Source organism: Neoarius graeffei, chromosome 18 (assembly GCF_027579695.1).
Source record: "Neoarius graeffei isolate fNeoGra1 chromosome 18, fNeoGra1.pri, whole genome shotgun sequence".
NCBI classification, from domain to species: domain Eukaryota; kingdom Metazoa; phylum Chordata; class Actinopteri; order Siluriformes; family Ariidae; genus Neoarius; species Neoarius graeffei.
The window spans coordinates 38118520-38145849 of NC_083586.1; the positions used below are offsets into that span (position 1 = coordinate 38118520).

General features: G+C 39.5%; 2 protein-coding genes across 9 annotated transcripts in view; one reads left to right on the forward strand and one right to left on the reverse strand.

Moving 5' to 3' along the window:
- Positions 1–16724, forward strand: part of slkb (STE20-like kinase b) — an 82048-nt gene extending 65324 nt beyond the window's left edge. The window contains exons 13-18 of the mRNA XM_060898777.1: positions 4320–4449; positions 4658–4782; positions 10617–10808; positions 10989–11114; positions 12807–12920; positions 15247–16724. Coding sequence (XP_060754760.1) covers positions 4320–4449; positions 4658–4782; positions 10617–10808; positions 10989–11114; positions 12807–12920; positions 15247–15393 — 834 coding nt within the window. The 3' untranslated portion in view covers positions 15394–16724. The remainder of the gene's footprint in view (positions 1–4319; positions 4450–4657; positions 4783–10616; positions 10809–10988; positions 11115–12806; positions 12921–15246) is intronic.
- Positions 16725–24492: 7768 nt separating this feature from the next.
- Positions 24493–27330, reverse strand: part of col17a1a (collagen, type XVII, alpha 1a) — a 71496-nt gene continuing 68658 nt past the window's right edge. For 4 of the 8 annotated variants that reach the window (XM_060898783.1, XM_060898779.1, XM_060898780.1 and 1 more), the window contains 3 exons: positions 26885–26965; positions 25267–25308; positions 24493–25149 (listed from right to left, as the gene is read on the reverse strand). In XM_060898783.1, the coding sequence (XP_060754766.1) occupies positions 25073–25149; positions 25267–25308; positions 26885–26965 (200 nt within the window). In that variant the 3' untranslated portion in view covers positions 24493–25072. The other 4 variants (XM_060898781.1, XM_060898782.1, XR_009650546.1 and 1 more) reach the window with 4 other exon arrangements.

The window sequence follows — 27330 nt, forward strand, 5'->3', positions numbered from 1 at the left end:
ACCACCACTCCAGGGTCTGCTAAATCTTTCTGAAGGTCTTTTGCAGTCAAACAGGGGTTTTTATTTGCCTTTCTAGCAATCCAACGAGCAGTTCTTTCAGAAAGTTTTCTTCATCTTCCAGACCTCACCTTGATCTCCACTGTTTCTGTTAACTGCCATTTCTTAATAACATTACAATCTGAGGAAACAACTACCTGAAAACACTTTGCTACGTTCTTGTAGCCTTCTCCTGCTTTGTGAGCATCAATTATTTTATTATTCAGAATGCGAGGGAGTTGCTTAGCGGAGCCCATGGCTGTTGATTTTAGGGACAAGTTTGAGGAGTCAGAGAATGTATACAGCTTTGAAATCTGCATCATCTGACCTTTCCTAATGAAGAATTTGAACAAGCCACAGCTCAATAAGCTAATTAAGGTCTGGAACCTTGGTAAAAGTTACCTGAGAACTCAAATGTATTGGGGTGCCCAAACTTTCACATGGTGTTCCTTTTCTTTTTTCACTCTCCAGTTGTACAAAACAAAAATAATACACAAATCTTGCAGAAAACGCTGAAAAGAAATGTGTCGTCTTTACCTTTATGCCTTTTGCTGATCAGTTCATCTTCTGCTCACTTAACTATTCACAGTAACAGACATTTTCAGCAAGGGTGCCCAAACTTTTGCATGCCACTGTATATACATACATGCAGTACATACATACATACATACATACATACATACATACATACATACATTTTGGTTTACCTCTGTCCATCTGTATCTCCATATTTCTGTCCATCTGAAACACCCTTTTTCTCAGCAACCACAAATCATAGCCACTTGGTACTTTGTAGCAAACTTCAGCTTGGGGTTCTATGGACCCTTTTCACGTGACGTCACGACAAACGCGGCCGCCATTTTGGACGTGTACTACCAGTAGTTTACCACAGCCAACATTGAGGAACGGCAGCAAAGAAAGTTTTTACTTTCAGCAAGACTTCCATCATGCCACTATATTGTTGTGCACCTGGATGTAGTAACCATCAACAAACAAGGCAAGGTTTATCATTTTATCGGATCCCGACGGAGAAGATGGATAGCGGCCATTAACAGATTGGCAGCCCTCGGCATACCAACGCTTGTGTAGTGACCACTTTGTTGGAGGTAAGACGAATAAAATTAGCCAGAAAAGGCATTACATTGCTGTTAACATTCTGTGGCGGCGAGTGTGTAACCAAATAGGCTAAAATAACCCATTGTAACCGCTTTGTTCTTCTGTAGTAGCTATTGTTGACTAGCTAATGTCAACAAGTAGCTGGTATGTTACTGTAGCAATGTTTACGTTCAGTCATTTGGATGACTGTTAAAACCTTTCAGTCTCAAGTTTTTCCTTTACTGTATTTACTAGTTTACTGTAATTATGATCCGGCAGCTATTTATACCGGATCCAGTGTAAATAGCTGCCGGAGCCAACGCCCGAGGTTCCGGACCGCGCTCCGGCTTGCTCTCCCTCAAATTAAGCAGCGCGCGCCGGCTTGCTCCCGGAGTGCTCCGGCCGAGGTTCCCCTCAAATTAAGCAGCGCGTGCCGGCTTGCTCCCGGAGTGCTCCGGCCGAGGTTCCGGAGCACACTCCGGCCGAGGTTGCCCTCAAATTAAGCAGCGCGCTCCGGCTTGCTCCGGAGCAAGCCGGAGCGCGCTCCGTAACCTCGGCCGGAGCACTCCGGGAGCAAGCCGGCACGCGCTGCTTAATTTGAGGGGAACCTCGGCCGGAGCACTCCTGGAGCAAGCCGGAGCACGCTCCGGAACCTCGGACGTTGGCGTGTATGTGTATGGCGATGGGTTTTTAATGACATAGGTATACAGATCATGTGGGCCGAAGTCAGGTAAAGACGAGGGCTTCGTGTACTTCCGTCAGTGAACAATCCTGGTGGAAGCAGGTAAACGTCGTTCTCTAAGCCTGCTAACCTCAATTTTTGCAAATACCTCTCCCTCTGCTCGCCCTGTAAATGCCCTACATCGCTGGATAGTGAAGGTGTTTTCTGCATCTCGCTCCTTTTTCTTTTATGTTTTTCGTTTGTCGCCTTCCTCGCATTCAAACTGATTCGAGCCGAAGTCCACTACATGTCCAAAATGGCGGTCGCGTTTACGAAGGTCACGTGACTGAAAAGGGTCTATACCATGTGTACTGTTTTCAGGTCTGTCACACATCGACTTCCTGTTTACCGACTGAATGTACTTACAAAACATACAGAGTGGATTTTGACGCTATTTCAAGAAGCAAAGTGCTATTTCAAAATGACAGTTTACCAGGATGCTATTTGAAATCCCTGAGGAGAACGCTGCTCTTTACTTACTTGTTTCAGGGTTAATTATTTGTTGAAGTCAACATTCATAATAAGTGTCGAATTCCTTCGATTGCTTGGATTCTGACATAAGCGAGAGCAGGGGGGATAGGTAAGTGAGCAGTAGCTCACAGTTGATCTTGTTGTGGAATGCTTTATAATCTCCACCAAGGAGGTTATGTTTGTCTGTTTGTTTCTTTCTTTGTCTGTCTCTGAGCAGGATTGCACAAAACCTACCGACCTGATTTCTGTGAAACTTGGTGGACTGGTGTAGCATGAGCCAAGAAAGAATCCATTAAATATTGTAGCAGTTCCGAATCACGGGGAGAATTCACACATTTATTTTCACTTTTGCTCACATTGCGAGACACAGCATTTGCAAAACGTCTTAAAATCCAGTAGATGGCAAGCAGTTAAGTTCAATAGTGATAAAACATAACCAATGTAGAAATATGATGACTCCATATCACAATCCACTTTCATGGGTACTGGCAATCCTCTGGGATACACCTGCAAGCACATGTGATCTGGAGAAAGCAAAATAAGAGGTTATAGCGAACAAGCATGGAAGCTGATACAGAGTCCAGCCTTTAACTGGAAATATATCCAGTGGTTGTGGTTGCAGATTCGCATATCTTAAAAGAGCTGACTATTGTCCTGGACAGTGTTATGTGGTCTGAGTTAGAATGTAATGACTGAGGGGTTGTTGTGTTTTTATATGATCGTGTGTATGTAGTGTGTGTAGTGGCATATTTGAAACATTTATTTCAGGAATATAACAGATGCTTGTAAGCTTCCATGATAAGCACTAATTTACAAGTCAGCGAGCTTTCCATTCCTTTCTCAGTACAGGGGAGTGTTTTAAAATCTGTGTCAGTGGTATTGCTACAGATGTGTTGGATAGAGATTGGGTTTGTCTCTCATTTCATTATCTCTAGCCGCTTTATCCTGTTCTACAGGGTCGCAGGCAAGCTGGAGCCTATCCCAGCTGACTACGGGTGAAAGGCGGGGTACACCCTGGACAAGTCGCCAGGTCATCACAGGGCTGACACATACCGTAGACACAGACAACCATTCACACTCACATTCACACCTACGGTCAATTTAGAGTCACCAGTTAACCTAACCTGCATGTCTTTGGACTGTGGGGGAAACCGGAGCACCCGGAGGAAACCCACGCGGACACGGGGAGAACATGCAAACTCCACACAGAAAGGCCCTCGCCGGCCACGGGGCTCGAACCCGGACCTTCTTGCTGTGAGGCGACAGCGCTAACCACTACACCACCGTGCCGCCCTGAGATTGGGTTTGTTTGTTTGTTAATCCTTCAAGTTCAGCCAGATGTGTCAGAGACTGCAATTCTGGGTTGGTTTTGTAGTGCTGTGGAGAATTTGTATACAATAAATACAAATATTGAACAAGTTATGAGAGTAAATAGTGAACCCTCAGGGCATTTAATGGATATGCTTATATTTGAAATTTGGCATATACAGTACAGAGCAAAGTGCTGCCATTACATTGTCATTACATTACAAGCATTTCATAGACTCTTATCCAGAGCAACGTACAACAGGACCCTGACATACCCACAGCAGTGGGCAGCCCGGGAAGCAGTTGGGGGTTGGGGTTAGGTGCTTTGCTCAAGGGCATTTCAGCCATTCCTGCTGGTCCAGGGAATCAAACTGGCGACCTTCCGGTCCCAAAGCTGCTTCTCTAACCTTTAGGCCATGGCTCCCTTAATGGTGACTAAACTTTACATTACAGGTATTTCACAGATTCTCTTATCCAAAGTGACGTACAATGAGCCAATGAGCACTTCAGCCATGGATTTTCCTGCAGGTCCAGGGAATCAAATTGGCAACCCTTTGGGCCCAGGGCTGCTTCTCTAACCTTTAGGCCATGGCTGCAAAAGTTTCTAGCCTTTGCTTGAGTGTCTTATAAAACTGGTTAAATGATTTATTGTTCTCTCTCTCTCTCTCTCTCTCTCTCTCTCTCTTAGGAGCAGGATTTCTTGCAGAAACAGCAGCAGGAACTGGATGGCACTCTGAAAAAGATTATCCAGCAACACAAGTGTGAGCTGGCCACCGTGGAAAGAGACTGCCTCAACCACAAACAGCAGCTGCTCCGAAGTGAGGCTAATTGTTTTTAAGCCTTATAAATCACTTAATGCCAGTCATGTGGCATTCACACATTGCTACCTTTGTTCTCATGAAGGTACAATTGTGAGTTGCAGTGGCAAAAGGTAGTCATGTGATCTGGAGAAAGCAGAACAAGAGGTTATAGCTAATGCTATCCCTGTGTAAACTCTATGGTCTAATTCTCCTGATTTGTCTACAGCAAGGGAGGCAGCAATGTGGGAGCTAGAAGAGCGCCATCTACAGGAGAAACACCAGCTATTTAAACAGCAGCTCAAGGACCAGTATTTCATGCAGAGACACCAGCTACTCAAAAGACACGAGAAGGTCGGTCCGACAGCTCCTTATTCTGCATGCATGAAGAATATGAAATGATCTGTTACCCAAAGACAGCAGTGAATATAAAAACTTTGAGAGAATAAAATACAGTTCAAATTAGCCTTTTATTTATAGCCAAGTTTTAGTATATAATTAACACAGGGCTTCAGTTTTATTTCCTTTTAAATTATATTACTGAAATAAAACATTCACTCATCCGCGGTGTGTAAGGAAGTAATTGATTTAGTCTACATATTTTCCAGAGCTGCATGGTAACGATAATCTCAATTATTTTCCTTTAATACTGGAAGCACAGTTCTCATCTCATCTCATTATCTCTAGCCGCTTTATCCTGTTCTACAGGGTCGCAGGCAAGCTGGAGCCTATCCCAGCTGACTACGGGCGAAAGGCGGGGTACACCCTGGACAAGTCGCCAGGTCATCACAGGGCTGACACAGACAACCATTCACACTCACATTCACACCTACGGTCAATTTAGAGTCACCAGTTAACCTAACCTGCATGTCTTTGGACTGTGGGGGAAACCGGAGCACCCGGAGGAAACCCACGCGAACACGGGGAGAACATGCAAACTCTGCACAGAAAGGCCCTCGCCGGCCACGGGGCTCGAACCCGGACCTTCTTGCTGTGAGGCGACAGCGCTAACCACTACACCACCGTGCCGCCCGGAAGCACAGTTATTTATCAAAATTATTCTGACAGTTAAGGAGCAACCTAGTTTAACGTACTGTATCATTTAATCGTTTGAATTCAACAGGAAATAGTTTTTTCTTTTACAGTCCACATTACAAACCTGTATTCCTTCACATGTTAAAATCTTTGAGTAAAAATAAGAAAGCTCTTTAGTTACACTGGATGTATCTTTTAAGTGCAAAACAAAACACTAAAACCCTAAGTAAATAACTATTTAAATGTAAGTATGTAATTAAATAATTAACTAGAAGGGCACACAATAACCGACAAAACACGTACTGTATTATCAACATCAAAATCACTTGAACCTAGGATAATACTAAAGCTGTACACCAGGTTTCATCAAAATCCATTCACTACTTTTTATCTACTGCTGGCTGAAAGGCCCGAAGGGGGATTATGTCGTGGCGATTTCCTTCCTTTCTTCTGTTCGTCCATCCATCCGTCCCAGGAAAGGGTGCTCACCTTCTGAAATCAACTCCTCTCACAATTGTTTGAGGAATTTCACAAAACTTGACAAGAGGCATTGTTATATGTCGGTAATACGCATATTGTAATTTCGTTCAGTTCAGTCACATTTTACCAGAGTTATGGCCCTTGATTAACAAAATTATACTTTGACAATTTCATGAGTGTGTTTTCCTTCTGAAATCAACTCCTCTCACAATTTTTGGAGGAATTTCATGAAACTTGGCAAGAGGCTTTGTTATACAACCCTGATTCCAAAAAAGTTGGGACGAAGTACAAATTGTAAATAAAAACGGAATGCAATAATTTACAAATCTCAAAAACTGATATTGTATTCACAATAGAACATAGACAACATATCAAATGTCGAAAGTGAGACATTTTGAAATTTCATGCCAGATATTGGCTCATTTGAAATTTCATGACAGCAACACATCTCAAAAAAGTTGGGACGGGGCAATAAGAGGCTGGAAAAGTTAAAGGAACAAAAAAGGAACAGCTGGAGGACCAAATTGCAACTCATTTAGGTCAATTGGCAATAGGTCATTAACATGACTGGGTATAAAAAGAGCATCTTGGAGTGGCAGCGGCTCTCAGAAGTAAAGATGGGAAGAGGATCACCAATCCCCCTAATTCTGCGCCGACAAATAGTGGAGCAATATCAGAAAGGAGTTCGACAGTGTAAAACTGCAAAGAGTTTGAACATATCATCATCTACAGTGCATAATATCATCAAAAGAATCAGAGAATCTGGAAGAATCTCTGTGCATAAGGGTCAAGGCCGGAAAACCATACTGGGTGCCCATGATCTTCGGGCCCTTAGACGGCACTGCATCACATACAGGCATGCTTCTGTATTGGAAATCACAAAATGGGCTCAGGAATATTTCCAGAGAACATTATCTGTGAACACAATTCACCGTGCCATCCGCCGTTGCCAGCTAAAACTCTATAGTTTAAAGAAGAAGCCGTATCCAAACATGATCCAGAAGCGCAGACGTCTTCTCTGGGCCAAGGCTCATTTAAAATGGACTGTGGCAAAGTGGAAAACTGTTCTGTGGTCAGACGAATCAAAATTTGAAGTTCTTTATGGAAATCAGGGATGCTGTGTTATTCGGACTAAAGAGGAGAAGGATGACCCAAGTTGTTATCAGCGCTCAGATCAGAAGCCTGCATCTCTGATGGTATGGGGTTGCATTAGTGCGTGTGGCATGGGCAGCTTACACATCTGGAAAGACACCATCAATGCTGAAAGGTATATCCAGGTTCTACAGCAACATATGCTCCCATCCAGATGACGTCGCTTTCAGGGAAGACCTTGCATTTTCCAACATGGCAATGCCAAACCACATACTGCATCAATTACAGCATCATGGCTGCGTAGAAGAAGGGTCCGGGTACTGAACTGGCCAGCCTGCAGTCCAGATCTTTCACCCATAGAAAACATTTGGCGCATCATTAAATGGAAGATATGACGAAAAAGACCCAAGACAGTTGAGCAACTAGAATCCTACATTAGACAAGAATGGGTTAACATTCCTATCCCTAAACTTGAGCAACTTGTCTCCTCAGTCCCCAGACGTTTACAGACTGTTGTAAAGAGAAAAGGGGATGTCTCACAGTGGTAAACATGGCCTTGTCCCAACTTTTTTGAGATGTGTTGTTGTCATGAAATTTAAAATCACCTAATTTTTCTCTTTAAATAATACATTTTCTCAGTTTAAACATTTGATATGTCATCTATGTTCTATTCTGAATAAAATATGGAATTTTGAAACTTCCACATCATTGCATTCCGTTTTTATTTACAATTTGTACTTTGTCCCAACTTTTTTGGAATTGGGGTTGTATGTCGGTAGTACACATATTGTTATTTTGTTCAATTCGGTCGCATTTTACCAGAGTTATGGCCCTTGATTAACAGGCTTGTACTTTCCTAATTTCATGAAGGTGTACTCGCCTTCTGACATCAACTCCTCTCACAATTTTTGGACGAATTTCTCAAAGCTTGGCAGAAGGCCTTGCTATATGATGGTAATATGCATATTTCAATTTAACATCATTTGTGAAAATTTTACCAGTTTTGACCCTTGATTAAATAACTTGTATTATGACAATTTCATGAGGGTGTACATTCTTCTGAAATCAACTCCTCTCATAATTTGTGAAGGAATTTCACCAAACTTGGCAAAAAGCTTTGTTATATGACAGTTATATGCATATTGAAATTTCGTTTAATTTGGGCAGATTTTACCAGAGTTATGCCCTTGATTATTAACAAACTTGTACTTTGGCAATTTCATCAAGGTGTGCTTGCTTTCTGAAATCAACTTACCTCACAATTTTTGGAGGAATTTCATGTAATTTGGCAAAAAGTTTTTATCCCCCACTGGCTGAAAGGCCCGAAGGGGGATTATGTCATGGCAATGTCCATCCGTCCGTCCCGGGAAGGGCGCTCACCTTCTGAAATCAACTCCTCTCACAGTTTGTGGAGGAATTTCATGAAACTTGGCAGGATTCTTTGTTATATGTCAGTAATACGCATATTGAAATTTCGTTCAGTTCAGTCACATTTTACCAGAGTTATGGTGCAGTTGCCAGCAGGGGATATTGTGCTCTCAGAGCACTCTTGTTGAGTTAGCTTGGGAACAGACAAAAAATCCTGGCTCCACGTACATATTTGGATTTGCATTAAAATCTAATCAATTGTTCCTTGGCCCATGGCCCACCTTTCTTCAAAATTTCATCAAAATCCATTCACTACTTTTTGAGTTACATTGGGAACAAATGGAAGCGAAACCATAACCTCCTCCAACAAAGTTGGCAGAGGTAATTAAAAATAAGTGAATAAGCATCTTTGAACTATTTTAGATGAAAATAATAATGTATGGAAGTATGTATGTACATATTTCCATAAAAGTAGGTAAGTACGTAAGTAAAAGTATATATCCATGTATGTATGTAAATAGATAAGTGAAAATACGTCGCTAAGTCCATACCTAAAGAGGTACTGCTCACTTAAATTTTTTTTTAATAGCTTTAAACTAAATGATGTGACTGTATTGTGCTGAAACCCATAAGTGCTGGTGTTATTAGTGACAAAATTACCATTTTTATAAAAAATTGGCATTTTACAGGTTAAAAAGTGGCCCAAAATGCCATCTCCTGGTTAAAACCATGCTGAATCTTGTAAAGCCAGTGCTGACGTAGAGTTGACTGTTTAGTACTTCTCTGTCATTAATTTTTTATTTTAAAAAAAGAATGTTAATGTCCTCTAATCAGAAGTGGGAGGCCCACCTCCCCCATGTGCCCTTGTGTAGGAGTCTGTGAAACCGCACTCATTTTTAAATATATGCTAGGGTGTATCACTTGCCCCCTAAAAATGAAAAGTTCCTCCAATCATGATGCATTTTTTGTTTTTCTGTTCCTTTTGGTCAGAAAACACACTGGGTGAAATATTTTGACAAAATTCAAAAGTTTAATGGTGGCACCAGGAGCTCAGAGTTATAAAAAAAGCTGCTATTTTATGACTTTTATAACAAAATTTCAATCACTTTTCATGAAACATTATGGCACCTTATAGAGTATACCAAATATCTTAGATACACATTTTTAGTACATATTCTAAATATATTATCAAGCACAGTTTGAGTTTTAGCTGTTCATTGAATCATTGTTCAACTGCTTTTAAACAATACAAATGTATTATGAATCACATTAATGCTTCTCAATCCTTTGCAAAGGTTCTTAACATGATCTCTGGCTCACAAGAAATCAATAAATGGAGTCCAACATTGTGATTCAAACCTTACGCGAAAACATAAAATAAGCGTTTTTTGGCAAAAAATGAACCTCATGGTGCCACCATTAGACTTTTGAATATCTCATCTCATCTCATTATCTGTAGCCGCTTTATCCTTCTACAGGGTCGCAGGCAAGCTGGAGCCAATCCCAGCTGACTACGGGCGAAAGGCGGGGTTCACCCTGGACAAGTCGCCAGGTCATCACAGGGCTGACACATAGATACAGACAACCATTCACACTCACATTCACACCTACGGTCAATTTAGAGTCACCAGTTAACCTAACCTGCATGTCTTTGGACTGTGGGGGAAACCGGAGCACCCGGAGGAAACCCACGCGGACATGGGGAGAACATGCAAACTCCACACAGAAAGGCCCTCGCCGGCCCCGGGGCTCGAACCCAGGACCTTCTTGCTGTGAGGCGACAGCGCTAACCACTACACCACCGTGCCGCCCACTTTTGAATATGGTCAAAAAATTTTACAGGATGTCTTTATTGGTGAAAAGGAACACCCAAACAAAAATGCATCAGATTTTATGAAAGTGAGGGCAACTGATGCACACTAATATATGCTGATCGAGACTCATCATTCATCGGCGTTTACACTATTTCCCCTTTTACTTGAATACCTCTACTTATTGATGTACATACTTACATACGTAAATGTAATTCAAGTCCATAGGTATGTAAAAGTAAGTAATCCACCAGGCTAGACAGTTAAATAATATGAGCTAGTTAATGCCCCAGTCAAAAATAATTGACTTCTAACTTTCCCAGTGAGCTCCTTAGTTGAATATGATTAAACATAAGCTTAAAAACATGAGTCCTAATCCTGTGTGTTTGTATTTCTCTGAAGGAAATGGAGCAGATGCACAGATATAACCAGCGACTGGTGGAGGAAATGAAGACCAAACAGACCCAGGAGAGGACCAGACTCCCCAAAATCCAGCGCAGTGAAGCCAAGACACGCATGGCCATGTTTAAAAAGAGCCTGCGTATCGCCTCCCCCGGACTCACCCCTGAACAGGAGAGGGAAAAGATCAAACAGGTCAGAGGTCAAATCCAGCCTGTTTCATTCTGAGGGGTCTTTAATGAATGAGAAATAATGAATCAGTAGAGTCAACATGAATGTAGAAAGTGTCAAGTGTACCTAGAGAGTGTGTGTGTGTGTGTGTGTGTGTGTGTGTGTGTGTGTGTGTGTGTGTGTGTGTGTGTGTGTGTGATGCAGTTTGCAGCACAGGAGGAGAAACGGCAGAAGAACGAGAGACTCCATCAGCAGCAGAAACATGAGAACCAGATGAGAGATTTGCAACTGCAGTGTGATACCAATGTTAGAGAGCTGCAGCAGTTACAGGTACACACACACACACACACACACACACACACACACCTCTTTACAAGCTATAATATATATATATATATAAAAAAAAATCTCCTTCTCACCCCCGGCGGGGGGTGGGGGGGGGGTGGTGGTATCCATGTCATCCTCAAGCTCGGGTCCTCTACCAGAGGCCTGGGAGTTTGAGGGTTCTGCGCAGTATCTTCGATGTTCCTAGTACTGCACTCTTATGGACTGAGGCTTCAGATGTTGTTCCTGGGATTTGCTGGAGCCACTCTCCCAGTTTGGGGGTTACTGCCCCAAGTGCCCCCACTACCACGGGGACCACGCAACCCTTGACCTTCCACATCCGTTCCAGCTGCTCTTTCAACCCTTGATACTTCTCAAGTTTCTCATGTTCCTTCTTCTTGATGTTGGCGTCAGCTGGGATCGCCACATCTATCACCACCACCCTCTTCTGCTCTTTGTCCACCACCACTATGTCCGTCCGGTTGGTTAGCCAGGATCTGTTTGTCAGTCTGGAAGCTGAAGTCCCACAGAACCTATATATATATATATATATATATATATATACGCAGTACTGTGCAAAAGTCTGAGGCCCCCTATTGTTTTTTTCATCCAAACTTTGTTATAGATTTCTATTTTATGACTTGTACATTATCGAGTCAGTCCAAAAACATTTTAGAGTCCAAGCATTCATTTTCCAGCACAAAATTAAATGCTACAGAAAAAAAATGTTTGTATCTGAGCAGCATATTACATAAGAGAGTGCTTTTCAGATTAAAAAAGAAAACATAATGAAGGCTGCTGGGTTTTGGTGCAAAATTAAGAAGCGAGTGTGACAAAGTGTCCAGAAGAACTGTGGCTGGTTCTGTAAGATGCTCAGTAAAACCTACAGCTCATTTCCTTATCAAACTCCACTCATTGCACCGGAGACGACTATTTTTATTTTTTTTTTAAGCAAAGGGTCGTCTCACACTAAATATTGACTTTGTTTCATTTCTGGCTTACTCCTGTTTATAGTATTTTTTAACATTGAAACATTTAATTTCATTATTTTTTAAGCCATTTTTGGTCTACAGCATTTCTTTACATGTGCCTCAGACTTTTGCACTGTACTGTGTATATATATTTAATAGTTATTCCACAAAATTACATAACTGTTTTATTCTATCCATATTAGCTGGATTTTGAGAAAGAGAGCATTTTTATTTTTTGGCAAATTCGATAAATAAAAACTTTATACGAAACGGCCAACAAAATCATTTCCGCTTAGAATTTAAACAAACCGGAGAAATGACAGTAATAATTTGTGAAAAATGCTATAATAATAATAATTCTTGAAAAATAAAAAAAAGATACGTTCTTGTCATCAAATACTTTTATTCCATATTTTGTCGGGTTTTTTTATTTTTTGGGGGTTTTGCTTTTGAGTAGAGTTTTTATTTCGTCCTTAGTTGGTTCAGCAACACGCTCCGCCATTTTGTTTTTCTCTACTCATGGTATATGAGCTGATAGCCTAGTAGTAGAGTAGCCAGTCAGAGTGCGAAATTGCTCATATACAGTGAATGTGGACAGAATATATATATGTATGTATGTGTGTGTGTGTGTGTGTGTGTGTGTGTGTGTGTGTGTGTGTGTGTGTGTGTGTGCGTGCGCGCATGTGAGCATGCGCAAATAACCTACACTGAATTGTCCTTTGGTTAGAATGAGAAGTGCCATCTGCTGATTGAACATGAGACACAGAAGTTAAAGGAGTTGGATGAAGAGCACAGTGCCGAGCTGAAGGACTGGCGAGAGAAACTGTGGCCCAGGAAAAAGGTGCCTTTTAATTAATTAGAGTTATATAATCACAAATCTACAGAAAGATCTTTATAAATGAAAACGTAAATCGAAAAAGTAAATTGTCATTGTATAAGTATTCACCAACATTGCTGTTAAACCCCTAAATTAGTTCTGGTTCAACCAGTTGCCATCAGAAATAGAATCCACCTGTGTACACAAGGTCTAATGTAAACACATCGGTTTATGGAAGAGCTGGGCCAGTTTGTTTGAGAACATACCTCAACAAGCAGCATCATGAAGACCAAACAGCTAACAAATCCGGGACAAGTACTGGAAAAGCATCAGTCAGGGTTTGGTTACAAAAAATAATCCCAAAACTTTGACTATCCCATCGACGACCATTACATCCATTATTAAAACATGGAAAGAATACGGACCTGCGACCCTGACTAGAAGAGCTCATCCACAAAAAAATCAGTGACTGAGTAAAGAGGGCAAAGAAACCAGGAGCTGGAGAGATCCAGAACTCTGATGAGAGAAACTGTTTCCAGGACAGCTATATCCCAGATACTTCACAAAGTTGGGCATTGTTGGAGAATCAGCAAGCATGTAGGGAAGAAAAGGTCTCTTGTTTGATTGAATGTTTTGGGCTTGGCACAAAGTGCTACATTTGGCAGAAACCCAACAGTGCTCATCACCTTGAGGTCATCTTCCCCACAGTGAAGCATGGTGGTGGTTGCATTATGTTGTGTGGATGCTTTTCGTTAGCAGTAATTGAGAAACTGGAGCCTAATACCGGACAATTCTTAGAAGAAAACCTGTTCCAGTCTGAAAGAGACTTGCATCTGGGGCAGAGGTTCTCATGAAGCACATGTGTTGGAATGGCACTGTCAAATCTAAGACCTCAGTGAGATTGATAATCAGTGGCCAGACTTGAAAATGTCTGTTCACCAAACCAATGACCTCCATTCATCCTGACAGAGCTTGATCAATCTCGACAAGAAGAATTGGCAATGAGATCAGGATCTAGATGCGCAAAGGGAATAGAGATAGAAATATATCCCTGAAGATTTGCGGATATCAACATTACAAATTGTGGAAAAGTTCAAGGGGGTGAATATTTATCCAAGGCACTGTATATTGTTTTACGCTGACCCACCAGTGACATATATATTAGTATAGAAGGAATATAATATTTCTCATAAAAAAGGGTCAGATGTATGTGCATGTATGTGCTTTCTGTATTTTAAAAGATGCTCACTGTTGGTTATAAGCTATCGTTACCTGTTAGTCAGCCCTATATACAGTACCAGTCAAAAGTTTGTACACCCTTACTCATTCGTAGGTTTTTCTGTATTTTGACTATTTTCTACATTGTAGAACAATACTGAAGACAGCAGAACTATGAAATAGCATATGGGACATGTATGGAATTATGTGTTAAACAAAAGATGTTTCATATTTTAGATCCTTCAAAGTAGCCAGCATTTACCTTCCTGACACTTTACACACTATTGGCATTATCTTAACCAGTTTCATGAGGTAGTCACCTGGAATGCTTTTCAGTTGACAAGTGTGCCTCGTCAAACATTAATTAGTGCGATTTTTTGCCTTCTTAACGCATTTGAGATCAAACAGTAAATAGTAAATAATAACACAGTAAATAGCCCTGTTCCACAACTGTAGTAATCCATATTATTTCAAGAACCGCTCGACTAAGTAAAGAGAAACGGCATCCATCATTACTCATGACTGATACTGTATCTTGGCTTGAATGTCTACACTGAACAAATATTTGTCAAATGTACTGCCATGTGCTTTCTTTTGTTTCATAAATCTTCCATAATACTAAATATGAAGATGTGGATAAAGAAATTAAGCAGTGTTTAATAGTTAAAAGGTAGTTTCTGGTGTGATGCATTTATTTGTTTGAGTGTAATAATGACTGGAAATATTATGTGTGTGTGCGCGTGCGTGTGTGTAGTAAAGGAAATTATTATTTCCTAAGCTTTATGATTCCGTAAGTCTTATAAAGTAGCAGTGCCATACAATTACCATATTACAGTTTCATAAGTATTTGTTTTTTCATGGTTTCCTAAGTTTTGCAGTTGATGATTTCCTAAGTTTGCAACTACTATCTTTTCTTCTCTATTATTAATATTATCATTTTTATGTATGGATTGTTTAATTTAAATTTTTTCTTGTCTCTATTTCTTGTAATTTTATTATAGATAGTTTAGACAGAATATTCAATTGAATAAGATCCACCTAGTGGAATTGATTAAATCAAGCTATTATTATTATTATTTGTCAAATTTTCTGTAAACTGTCACTCATTCCGTGTGTGTGTGTGTGTGTGCAGACACTAGAGGAGGAGTTTGCACAGAAGATTCAAGAACAGGACATTTTCTTCAAGATGAGTGGAGAGTCCGAGTGCCTTAACCCATCCACCCAGAGCCGCATCTCCAAGTTCTACCCTGTGCCCACTGTCCACTCTACTGGGTTTTAACACACGCACACACTACACATGGATAGTACTCAAGTAATATGCATCTACAAACTACATTCTGTGCAGGGCTTTTAGGATATACACCGACATATTATGACAACATTTTGCTGCCATGGCCCTCTTGGCTGATACCGTTCAGGATCAAATACAGGGGATCGCTTAATATAAAGGGGTTTTGCACCTACTATTTCTGTAGAAGGACTGGGGTAGATTTCCCGATAACGTTGCACTTTAGGGCTAAAGAGCGAGTTTAAGATACTCTTAAGCAATGAACGTTGTCTCTGTACATGGTTTCCCTGAACTTAATCGTAAAAAGGAGTCTGAAGAGCAACTATGCTAAGAGCTTCTTTGCAACACACGTCCTTGATATAGACATTAGTAGCTGCTAAAGGCATTCTTACTGTAGTTGCTAAATCCAGTCGATGAGGTCACATGGTGTTTTGTTTTTTACCAAAAAAACAGAGCAGCCAATCAGAGCGCGCGATTGCTCATATCCAGTGAATGTGGATAGAATATATGTTATATGATAGAAATATATATTTGGCATGCATCAGTGACTGACTGTTGGAGGCAGAATCTCTTAGGCAGCAGAGCTGTACGTTCCTAGAGCATACTTTAATTCAACGTCCTTCGGTACAGACAGATCAAAACTTAACACTCTCTCTCTCCGTCTCTCACTCACACAGACACACAATGTAACAGTTGCAGAAATTTGTCTCGTTTATGATACTAAATGAGATAATCACTCGCTTAATGGAGTTAAATTTGATGAAAACGTGGCGATATCAGTGTGGCATTCAGATATCCATACATAACATGTTGAAATATATTCATGATGTTTTGTGTATACTTATTTAATAATTTACTCGATGTACTTGCAATGTACAAGAAAAATAATTGAACACCGGCAGCAGATTCAACACCAGTTTCTCACATTGACCGTGAGGGGTCCTCGGAGACGCATGGACATTGTGTGTATTCGGCTGTGAGGAGACACTCTTTGTTGTGAAAGAGTGATCCAGGTCCATCGTAAGTTAAGAGCGAACTAAAGTACTGTTTTAGCTATGATGATGTTCAGGAAAACCACGTTAGCTTAACGATGGCTCTTAACCCTTTGATGCAAAACATGGGTCAAAAGTGACCCGGCTGAGTTTTTATCTTCTATATCTTTGCAATAAATTAATTCCATCATTCAGTATTCAAGGTATTCCTCAATTAACTTGTTTTTGATCATCATGCATCCTTATTTTATTTTTTCCTTTCTTACTTTTTGAATAAAAACCCTTTTTGTATCACTACCCTTCTAATGCACAACATGGGTCAAAAACGACCTGCATTCATTTTCCAGGTTATTTCATGTATGACTGAGTGTTTCTATGATATACTTTTGAAATAAATTCATTTTGTCATTTACTTTTCCAAATATGCAGCAAATATCTTGTTTTTGTTTAGCACAAATCATAATTTTTATTTTTCCTTTCTTAAGTTATGAACAAGCACAGCTTTTGTAATTCTACATCAAGTTTACACACATGGGTCAGAACCGACCCGCATGCATTTACTCCAGCGTTTGGTGGGAACTGTGAATTGTGCTTGTGTCAGACATTTCACAGCTCAGCACAGCACAGCGCCCTTTGCCCATCTAATACATGCAAGTAATGTTTTTCAATTGTTCGAACATTACCTTAGAAAAAAATTGATTATGTTTAGGTTCCCTTGAGAGTGAGTCGATTACTTGTCAGAAAGTTATAAGTAATTACTATTAGCTACCGAGCTGTTGACATATTCTACTTTAGTTCGCTAATTTTATTGTAGTTGGCTTAGCTAATGACATAGTTAATAAATAAATAACTGGCCCCATTCACTGCTAAAGTAATTACTTGAAACAAATTATTATTATAGTATTAAGACATTTAATTTTAAATCACACTTGGATGACCCATGTGTAGTAATATAAAAAGTATTTTTGTTCATAAAGTAGGAAAGAAAAAATTTAATTAATGATTTGTGGTAATTAAAAACAAGATATTTAAAGAATACTTGGAATATTCAATCATAAAATAAATTGATTTCAAAAGATGGAGCAAAGAAAAACTCAGTCAGCATGAAATAACCTGGAAAATGAATGCGGGTCATTTTTGACCCATGTTGTGCATTAGAAGGGGTGTGCATATGTTTTGCATCAAAGGGTTAAGAGGTAAAGATGCTCTTAGCCTTAAGAGGCATTCGGGAAACCCACCCCTGACCTATTCACATGTGAAGGTTATCATTTTACACTAATCAGGCAACTTCTGTATTTTTTTTTTAATTCATACTTAGCTAAGACATCTGCCAAGAATTGATAATGTTAGTTAAATGTTGAAATTTTAGCTAGTTAAGTATTCATTCAGTGGTTTTAGTGCCTAGACAGTTTGACTGAAAGCTGAAATTGACATAACTGAACCCCCTGTCACTGGCACACAATATTTAAAGAACACTAAAAGCAAGTTGGTTAAAAGAAGAATTGCTCCAACACATTCGACTGTTCCATATCTATAGCTATGACCTAAATCTAGAATGAAAGAAGTGACTTACTTATACCACACGTGATTGTCTGATTTAAAAAATGCAGTGCGTTGAAATGAAGGAACGAACATCTGCTGAAGATTTAAATTTCCGTCTCATTGGACTGTAAGCGTTTTTTTTTTTTTTTTTTTTTTAAAGCTGTGTTTAATTTGCTGTATATTCAAAGAGTCAGCTGTACTGTTTTCTACACAGATCAACACTTGAAGCTGTTGTGTATATCACTGTGGTATGAAAAAGTGTGTAAAGCACTTTTGAAGAAGAATATGCAATATGAAATTTCAACTCTGACACATTTTGAAACATATCAGACCTTTCGCTTTTCAGGCGCACTTTAGCGCCGAGTTCTGCATTTGATTTTAATTTTATTTAGATCGTATGTTTTTAGAGACTCCTTGATGTTATCACTATAAGCCATATTTTTTGTAGTTTACTTCCGTTTGACATTTTTATAAACTACAGAAACCTTCTTTTTTTTAATCATGCTATCTGTGCTAACAATGTGTCCGAGAACATATCATTTCATTCATGAGTTTTAGTTTAACAGATGAAACATGTCTGAATGAATTCATCGTTAAATTACGACAGTTTAAGTTGAAGAAGGGGTGATAACCGTGGTATTTCAATATAAAACACTTATATTTTGAGATCTAAGCATCATTTATTGATGGGTTTCAGTTGGTGCTTGTTTTCTGTAGCAAACAATACATTAGCTTGATGAGCATGAGAAGCCACTGTGAATTTTCCACAAACTGATGACGTTGTAAGAACATTTTTAATCAGATCCACATTTAAACACTTTAGATGTTGGGTGGAAGGAGGGAAGACGTTCTGCCCTTTATACTATTAATTATCCATTTCACTGTCTAGTTCGAGGTAACGTTATTAACGAGAAATGTTAGTAAATTGTCAGCTAGATTACTAAAATGAGCCGATAATTTTAGTAAAGTAAGTAGAGAAAAATATCCTGATGTAAAAGTAGGAAACCTAGAAGGCTTATTATAATCTTTCTAACCTAAGCTCATGTACAAATATAAAATGTTTAGGGATTCTAAAAGGTGATGTTGATTTTGTTGAATTTCACAGAAACATTTACAATGACCTTACCCATTGTGTAGAATGCTTTACTCGTACATGTTCTGTTCAATATAATCCTTGCCCTGAATAATATGTTTATTATTATTATTATTACAAAAAATTATTGGCACATTTCTTAAATGATGAGGCTTTCCCCATTCTCCCTTACCATACTATGGCCAGTTTGTTTCCAAGTAGGCATCCAATTCAGACTGAATTAGTCTCATATTGGTTCTTTTTATTGAGACTCATTTCATGTGTAAGACTTTCTTAGTGTATAATGTATTCATGGCAATGTTTGTGATTTTCCAAAGCCATTGTTGATTTGCAGTAATGGACTGCTTATTAAATCATTTGTTGCAAATGTTATTATCAGTGTTGAGGTCTGTCTTCTGTGACAACATCATATATGTTTTCCGTCCAAAGAATCAAAATAATAGGGGAGAGCGGGGAGACTTGGGACAAGTTTTCAGCTTCTCTAGATTGTGTGAAATTCTTTGCAGGTCGCATCACATTCATATTGCATTAGAGAGTATTTACTGCACCCTCTTATCACAACATTAGTCTCTCAGCTTGTCACGTATACTGGCCTTCAAACTTCACTTTTTCTGTCATTATTTTTTTTTTTTTTTGCAGGGAGACCTGGGACATTGAGGGGAGACATGGGGCATTGTGTTGGGAGACTTGGGACATAGTGAGGAGACGCGGAACGAAAATAAAATACCTAGGCCTACATGTTTAATTTTTATTTATTATAAAAACCTGTAACATACAGTATGAACTGTATGAACACACACAATGCTGGTACAGCGATAGAAAAATGTCAGTTCACCCAAAACCTGACTCAACAAAACAGTTCCATTCTCAAGAAGGAATGAAAGAAGTTTAATCCTCATGCAGGGACACGCCCACATTAACATCATTTTTTAAACTACTTTATTTTTGTAAACCACAAGAAAAACAACTGTAACATGATGAACTGTACCAACCAGGCCTGGAATTTCATCATTTTAGGAGCAAGGCCACTTGGCCTTTTGTGCTGTCAATTTTTTGAGGGCACGAAGGCCAAAAGCCAGGGCACCAAGGCCATAAAATAATTATTTTAAGTTCACATCTATAATGAATTTAATTTAAGGACTGATGAGAGACTAATGACTCTTCTGAGGAAGATTGGAGTCTCAGTCGAAACTATCAAGCAGGTAAAGAAACATCTCCTACACTATTATGTCTGAAGATAAGAAAATATTGAACACATCTAAATTTATCAATCCATCACTTACTTCAAAAATTGTAAAACTTATTAAACCTATATCCTCCCATAATTTTTGTTCAATTGACACCGAATGTGCAAGAGCATCTTCAGACTGTACTACTATGCAGATTTTTGATTAATCAAAATTGAGCCTGGAGTACATCAAAATGTTTGACTGTAAATGGAACATATACTAGCATGCAGGCTACTGATTAACCCATAAGAGCCCAGACCGATTTCTCAATCAAGGAAAATTATTGAGGAAATAAAATGAACTAAATAGATGACAAAGAAAACATTTCTGACCTTTTATTTTTTAAAATAGCACTGTAGGTACAATACACAGTCCGTCTAAAAACTACATTTCCCATCAGCCAACTTCCGCGTTGACCTAGGTCACGCGTGGGCGGGATCATCTACGTCACATCCTCCAGGAAGGCATAAACCACCCGGAAACTCCTAGCTCCTCCTCTTTTGGCGCCGTGATTTCAGCATGGACACAGGGAGGAATCGCTCGCTCCGCGAGCAAACCCAAAAAGACATCTTTTCTTTTTTGCAAGAATCAGAGTTTCGTGCTTTTCTTTGTTTACCTTTGGCCACGGTAGACTCTAAGATCGCGCGATTTTAAACTCAGCTTGAGTTTACAACCGGTTTTTCATTTGTTCCTTATAAGTACGTACAACACTGCAACCAGGCAGTTATTTTAAAGTTAAGAAGCAACTGGATCCTTTTTAACTCAAAAGCTGTGCACACTGTTTAATCAGAGACTTTCTTTTCATCACGAGCGACCGCGCATCGGATCAAGAAGTTCTCTGCGCCTCACGGAAGCGACTCACGTGCTCCACAACGGTGAAACTCCAAAAGTCACGGAACATCTCTTCATAATCTTGCTAGAGGCAAGATACTGAGTAAGACCTGGCATTTGGGCAAAACCTAGTCTTAGGAATTAGCTTTTATTGAAGTAGTGTGAATTTAAACTCACGTTTGATTGTTACACTATAGACACGCAGCGTGTTGAATTGATTTTTTTTTTGTTTTAATCTCTCAATTGTTTAATAGATAGGCTTTGCATGCTTCTCTTAATTCCTTATTAACACCTTTTGTCTTAACTCACGAGGTAGGATCCTTGGGCCTTAGCTAGCCACATACGGCTAATTCTTTGTCTAATTAGCAACCAAAGCTAGCTCACCAGGCCTCACAAACACCTTAGCTAAACACATGGCTAATTCTTTTGTTCCATTAGCCTCCAGGGCTAATTGTATTGTCTCAAGGGATCACAAGGCCTCCACCACGTGGAGTTAGCTACACAGAGCTAATCTTTTGTCTCTAACACGTGGCGGTCTTCCCCCACACACAAACACACCTTTAGCTAGCAACCAGAGCTAAATCCTTTGTTCTCAAACCCCACGTGGTGACACACCCTCCTTAGCTAGCATTCCTTTGTCTTAGCCACACGAGGTTAATCTAAGCATACACAAACACGTGGCCTCTCACAAACACACCTTAGCTAGCATTCCTTTGTCTTAGCTTAGCCACACGAGGTTAATCTAGGCCTACACAAACACGTGGTCACCAGGCCTGACACACACACAAACACGTGGTCACAGGCCTCACCTGGCCTCACAAATACACCTCAGTTAGCATCCCACGCTAGCTTATTTCTTTTGCTAGGCCATAGGCCTTACCACATGGTTAACTCCTCCCCCACAAACACACATGGAGTTAGCTACCAGAGCTAATCCTTTTTGTAGGCCACACACAAGGCCTCTCTCTCTCCCCACACACAAACACACCTTAGCTAGCATTCCTTTGTCTTAGCTTAGCCACACAAGGCTAATTCCTTTGTTCTCCTCAAATCCCACGTGGTGATCCCTACACCACGTGGACACACACGAACATACCTAGCTAGCATCCCACGCTAGCCTTCTGCTCAGGCGATAGGGCCTTTCACTCACACACACACACACATCTCACACACATACACATCTCACTGTTTGTATATATTTCAACTGCTATTATCCATTTTTATCTTTATAATAAATTAATTTATTATTGAAACTGTGTGTTTATTTGTGTTCCAATATCTTTGAAGTCCCCAATCTCCAAAGAATTCTAAAAGGTGCATATGATTTATGTAATATGGTAAGTGATCATAATAATTTGGAATATACCATAATTTAGCTGTTTGGTAATTTATTATTAAGCACCAAAATGAATGGTATTAATTAATGAGACTGATTCCATGAGGGGGCGGCACGGTGGTGTAGTGGTTAGCGCTGTCGCCTCACAGCAAGAAGGTCCTGGGTTCGAGCCCCGGGGCCGGCGAGGGCCTTTCTGTGTGGAGTTTGCATGTTCTCCCCGTGTCCGCGTGGGTTTCCTCCGGGTGCTCCGGTTTCCCCCACAGTCCAAAGACATGCAGGTTAGGTTAACTGGTGACTCTAAATTGAGCGTAGGTGTGAATGTGAGTGTGAATGGTTGTCTGTGTCTATGTGTCGGCCCTGTGATGACCTGGCGACTTGTCCAGGGTGTACCCCGCCTTTCGCCCGTAGTCAGCTGGGATAGGCTCCAGCTTGCCTGCGACCCTGTAGAAGGATAAAGTGGCTACAGATAATGAGATGAGATGATTCCATGAGTGATTTAATGATATGAGACTGATTCAATGGCATGATTCAAATGAGACTGATTCAATTTTAATTATTAACCTTCAGATTTAATGAGATTGATCACTCAATTACCCCAAATGCACCTACAGTACTTTCATGTCTCAAGATCTGAAATATTAAATTGCAAATTTGCAGAACACTGCAACACTATTACACTGTTAATCCGAAAGTTCATTCTGTGCAAACAGTTTGAGTAAATACCACTTTTAAAGATTAGTTTTATTGCATTACTTAAACAGTATATGAGACAGTCATTGGGTGTACTCATTTTTGTAATTTAAACAAACTTAAACTATCATGTTTTACCTCAGGCCACAGTGCTGCCCTGTTGTGATTGGCTCAAAACTCAAGACAACTCTGTGCTTGTCCGTTGACGGCTACAGAGGAAGTTGCGCCATTTTCTAATTTACGCAGAGCAATTTAAGGTCTTTGCACTTTTGACAGCAAGCTAATTAGCATTTGTTACCGGCTACAGTCGGTACTCGGCACGTTAAAAGTGGGTCAACGTTGTAACAACATAACGTTACTGTACAAGCAATGCTTATTTAACGGTAACAAACTTAAGCCCTATATGTTGAAATTCCTCTCTTATTCGTTTGTTAATTTATCACACAGTCTTACCTTAGTCAACTTCTTCCCTCCTTCTGTGAAAATTCAACGTCTCAGATGCGGACACAAGTGGGCGGGGGATGCGTTTGATTAAGTCTCCTGGTTGGCTGGTGATAGATTGGTGTCATTATAGCACGTCGGAGCGGTTCATGCCAGGCTCGAGTCCGATCCGCCACTGATGAGTTGCCCAATAAGAATCCAGAATGTCATCAAAAGACGTATTTTTTTCTCAATAGATGCAGGTGATGTTAAAGCCTATTGGCAGTCACAAGGCAGACTACAAAACCGCAGGGCATCAAGGGCACTGTGGCCTTACGGCAGATATTTTTTTCCAAGGGCACAAGGCCAAAATGAGAGGGCACGAGGGCCATGGCCCTCGTGAAATTCCTGCCCTGGTCCCAACTCTCCCCATCTGGCCATTTTGAAAAAAAAAAAATCCTTAAATGTTCTCCCCAGAGTGCAAATTTAATAAATACTATATATGGTAACGCAAGGTGACACACTTTAATTCCTAACAAATCCCCAATTCACCAGCATACATTACATTATAGAAGGGAGGTGGACTGAAGGAGAAAATACAAATTTTATTTGAGAAAAATATTGAACTGCACAGACCTTACTGCAGTGTCTAGCTTCGTGGCTCCAAAGGAAGTCAGTTACTCTAAGGGGCAACATCTAACTTCTGATGTAATCGAAAACCTGATTGGTTGAAATTAATTAATGGGAATACAAACTGTCCCAAGTCTCCCCTGTCCCAAATCTCCCTGCTCTCCCCTATAAAGGTTTGTCATTTTTGCAGTATAGAAATTCACATCTGCCTCTGTTTAGTGGTCGGAAACTATTTAGTTTGAGTAGCTGAGGGAAAAAAAGGCAAAGTAAAGTTAGGCTCAAAAGGATATAGGTTAAAAGATTTGGACTAAGCTTACATTTGAAATATATGGTTTTGTCTGCTGTTTTAAAAAACAACTTTATTTTTTACTTTCATATAGAAAAACATTTCCATGTATTAGGTAATTCAACAGACACTTCCATCCAAAGTCACATACAAATGAACTGAATTATAATCCAAGTGTCAAACTGAGCATTTTAGGGGTAAAGGACTTGCTTAAGGATGCAACAGTGGCTCTCTGGCAGTTTTGGAATCTGAACACACAAACGTCTTTGATGAACTGGTCTCTAGTTCATTAGTATAATTATTCAATGAAGTTAATAATGTTTTGAAAAAAGTATAAAGCTTTTCACAGTACATGGAAAAATGGAAAATAAACTACAAATATGAAAATAAAGACTCCAGACACGAGGACTTTCAGTGTGAAACTAAAAACAAGACAAAGAATTCTGAATAATCAAACAATGTTAAAATGTTCTAGTTAAACAATTGTTCTTCAAAAATTCATTGTGGAAAAAAGTTTTTTGATTTAAGAAATTTGATCAAAGTACATTTGAGCCTAACTTTGATGACAATATTTCTACCTTTGGATGATAAAACGTAATGAAAATATGTACATATATTGTGTTATGTCAAGAAATTTGACATCATCTTGACTGACAGCGAGTCACCGCAATTATTTCTCAACTTTCTTTTCTGCATTTCTGCAAGTAAGATGTGTTCATGGATTTACTGAATCTATGATTTGGCTTTTACAAAAAGCTGCAAACAACAAAAAGTCATGAAATTTATAAAAATTGAAAATGGATGAGTCTAAACACCTGTACTTCTCTTTCTTCTGTAATTTATGTACGCAGCGTCTCCTGAAAAAATATAAAATAAAGATGAATAAAAAAAAATTTAAAAGAAAGAAGTCTTGTCAAAAATGAACCCCTTCATTAAATTGTTGAGCAGTACTTTATGGTGCCCCACAAATGTAGAAAATGAAAAATACAACCCCAAATCAGAAAAAGTTGGGATGGTATGTTGAAATTGAAATTAAAACTGAAAACAATGATGTGTAAATAATCCTTGACCTGTATTGCATTCTTGACTTAACTTGACTCATCCGATAACTTGAGGCAACGGTGAAACCATGATGAAGTTGAAACGCCAAAAATTCTTATCAGTCAATGCGGTTTTCAGTTCTTCACAATCGAGATTTGTTTCCATTTCCATGATTCTCTTCAAAGTCACATAAGGACGACCAATTCTCCTTTGTCTATCTGGTTCCCAGAGAAGTTTGCCGGCAGGTTCATTGCTACAGATGACATTGCCAGCTAATGCCAGTCGTCACTTTTGCATGACGGTGGAGACAGGCTGGAGTGAACCATATAACACTTTGTTTGAGATATGATCTCTCCAAGGGATGCCATAAATGAAATGCAGCATCTTTGTGTATGTGCCGTCTAATTTCTTTCTATGAGCAGCATTCGGTGTCCAGGACTCAGAACCATATATTGCATTCAGAACAATACAACAGCACATTATTTGATGTTTTACCTCATAAATTTTATTGTTGTTGTTGTGAAATAAACATTTCAATTTTGATTCTTGGAACACATTTAAAAAAAAGTTGAAATGGTAAAGCATTTACCACTTTGTAATGTTGCCATTCCTTCTCATAACACGTAAACAATGTTTAGGGACTGAAGACACCAAGTGATGAAGTGTTTCAGGTGTTCCATTCTTCCTCCAAACTGGTCTTAAGGTGTACAACAGTACAGGGTCTCATTTCATCTCATTATCTCTATTATCGCTTTATCCTGTTCTACAGGGTCGCAGGCAAGCTGGAGCCTATCCCAGCTGACTACGGGCGAAAGGCGGGGCACACCCTGGACAAGTCGCCCCTTGCCCTTTATGCACTGAAATTCCTCCAGATTCTTTAAATTGTTTAATGATATTATGTACCGTAGAGAGTGAAATATCCAAATCCCTTTCTGTTTTTATTTGAGGAACATTGTTTTTAATCATTTCAATTATTTTAGCATGCATTTGTTGACAAACTGTAGATCCTCAGCCCAGTTTGCTCCTCAGACTAGACCTTTCCTGGATACTGCTTTTGTATCAAATAATGATTACAATCAGCGGTTGACATCACCTGTTTCAAATCATATTATTATTTAATCGTTTTACCTCATTACTCGCCCTAAATTGCCCCGTCCCAACTTTTTTTGGAATGTGTTACAGGCCTGAAATGCAGGAATGGATGTATATTAACAGACGAAATGAAGTTGACCAGACAAAACATGAAATATCTTGGGTTCATTCTGTCTGCAATGAAATACAAGCCAAAGTAAATTTAGAAAATCACTGCTTTCTTTTTTTTTATTTGCATTTTCCATACTGTCCCAACTTTTTCTGATTTGGGGTTGTATTTGAAACATATTCAGATAATACCTTTTTCTCCTTTATGTCCTCTTAGTCCATCTTTGCCAGGAAGTCCTGGTAGCCCAGGGATGCCCTGATCACCTCGAGGACCTGAATTTGGCAATTAATACAGTGGTTCAGTAAACTGGTACATGGTCAGAATAATAGAAAAAAGAGCCCAACTGATAAATCAGTGTGCCAATGCTATCAGTTGATATGAGCTAATTGCCAATAAATTGGTATCAGTGCTTAAAATGGTTGATGAATGACAATTAAAGAAATGGTGAGATGAAAGATGGATCCTTTAACCGTTTTATGAGTGTTGTCATTGCGGACTTTGTCCATCAGAAGGCACACTGCAACTCCACTGTTGGCAAAACACGTTTGAAACCCATAAATCACAACAATCAGTTGACCCAAGTATAGTGGAGCAGAGTAGCAAGGGCATGTGAAACATATGAAGGAAATTAGCTATT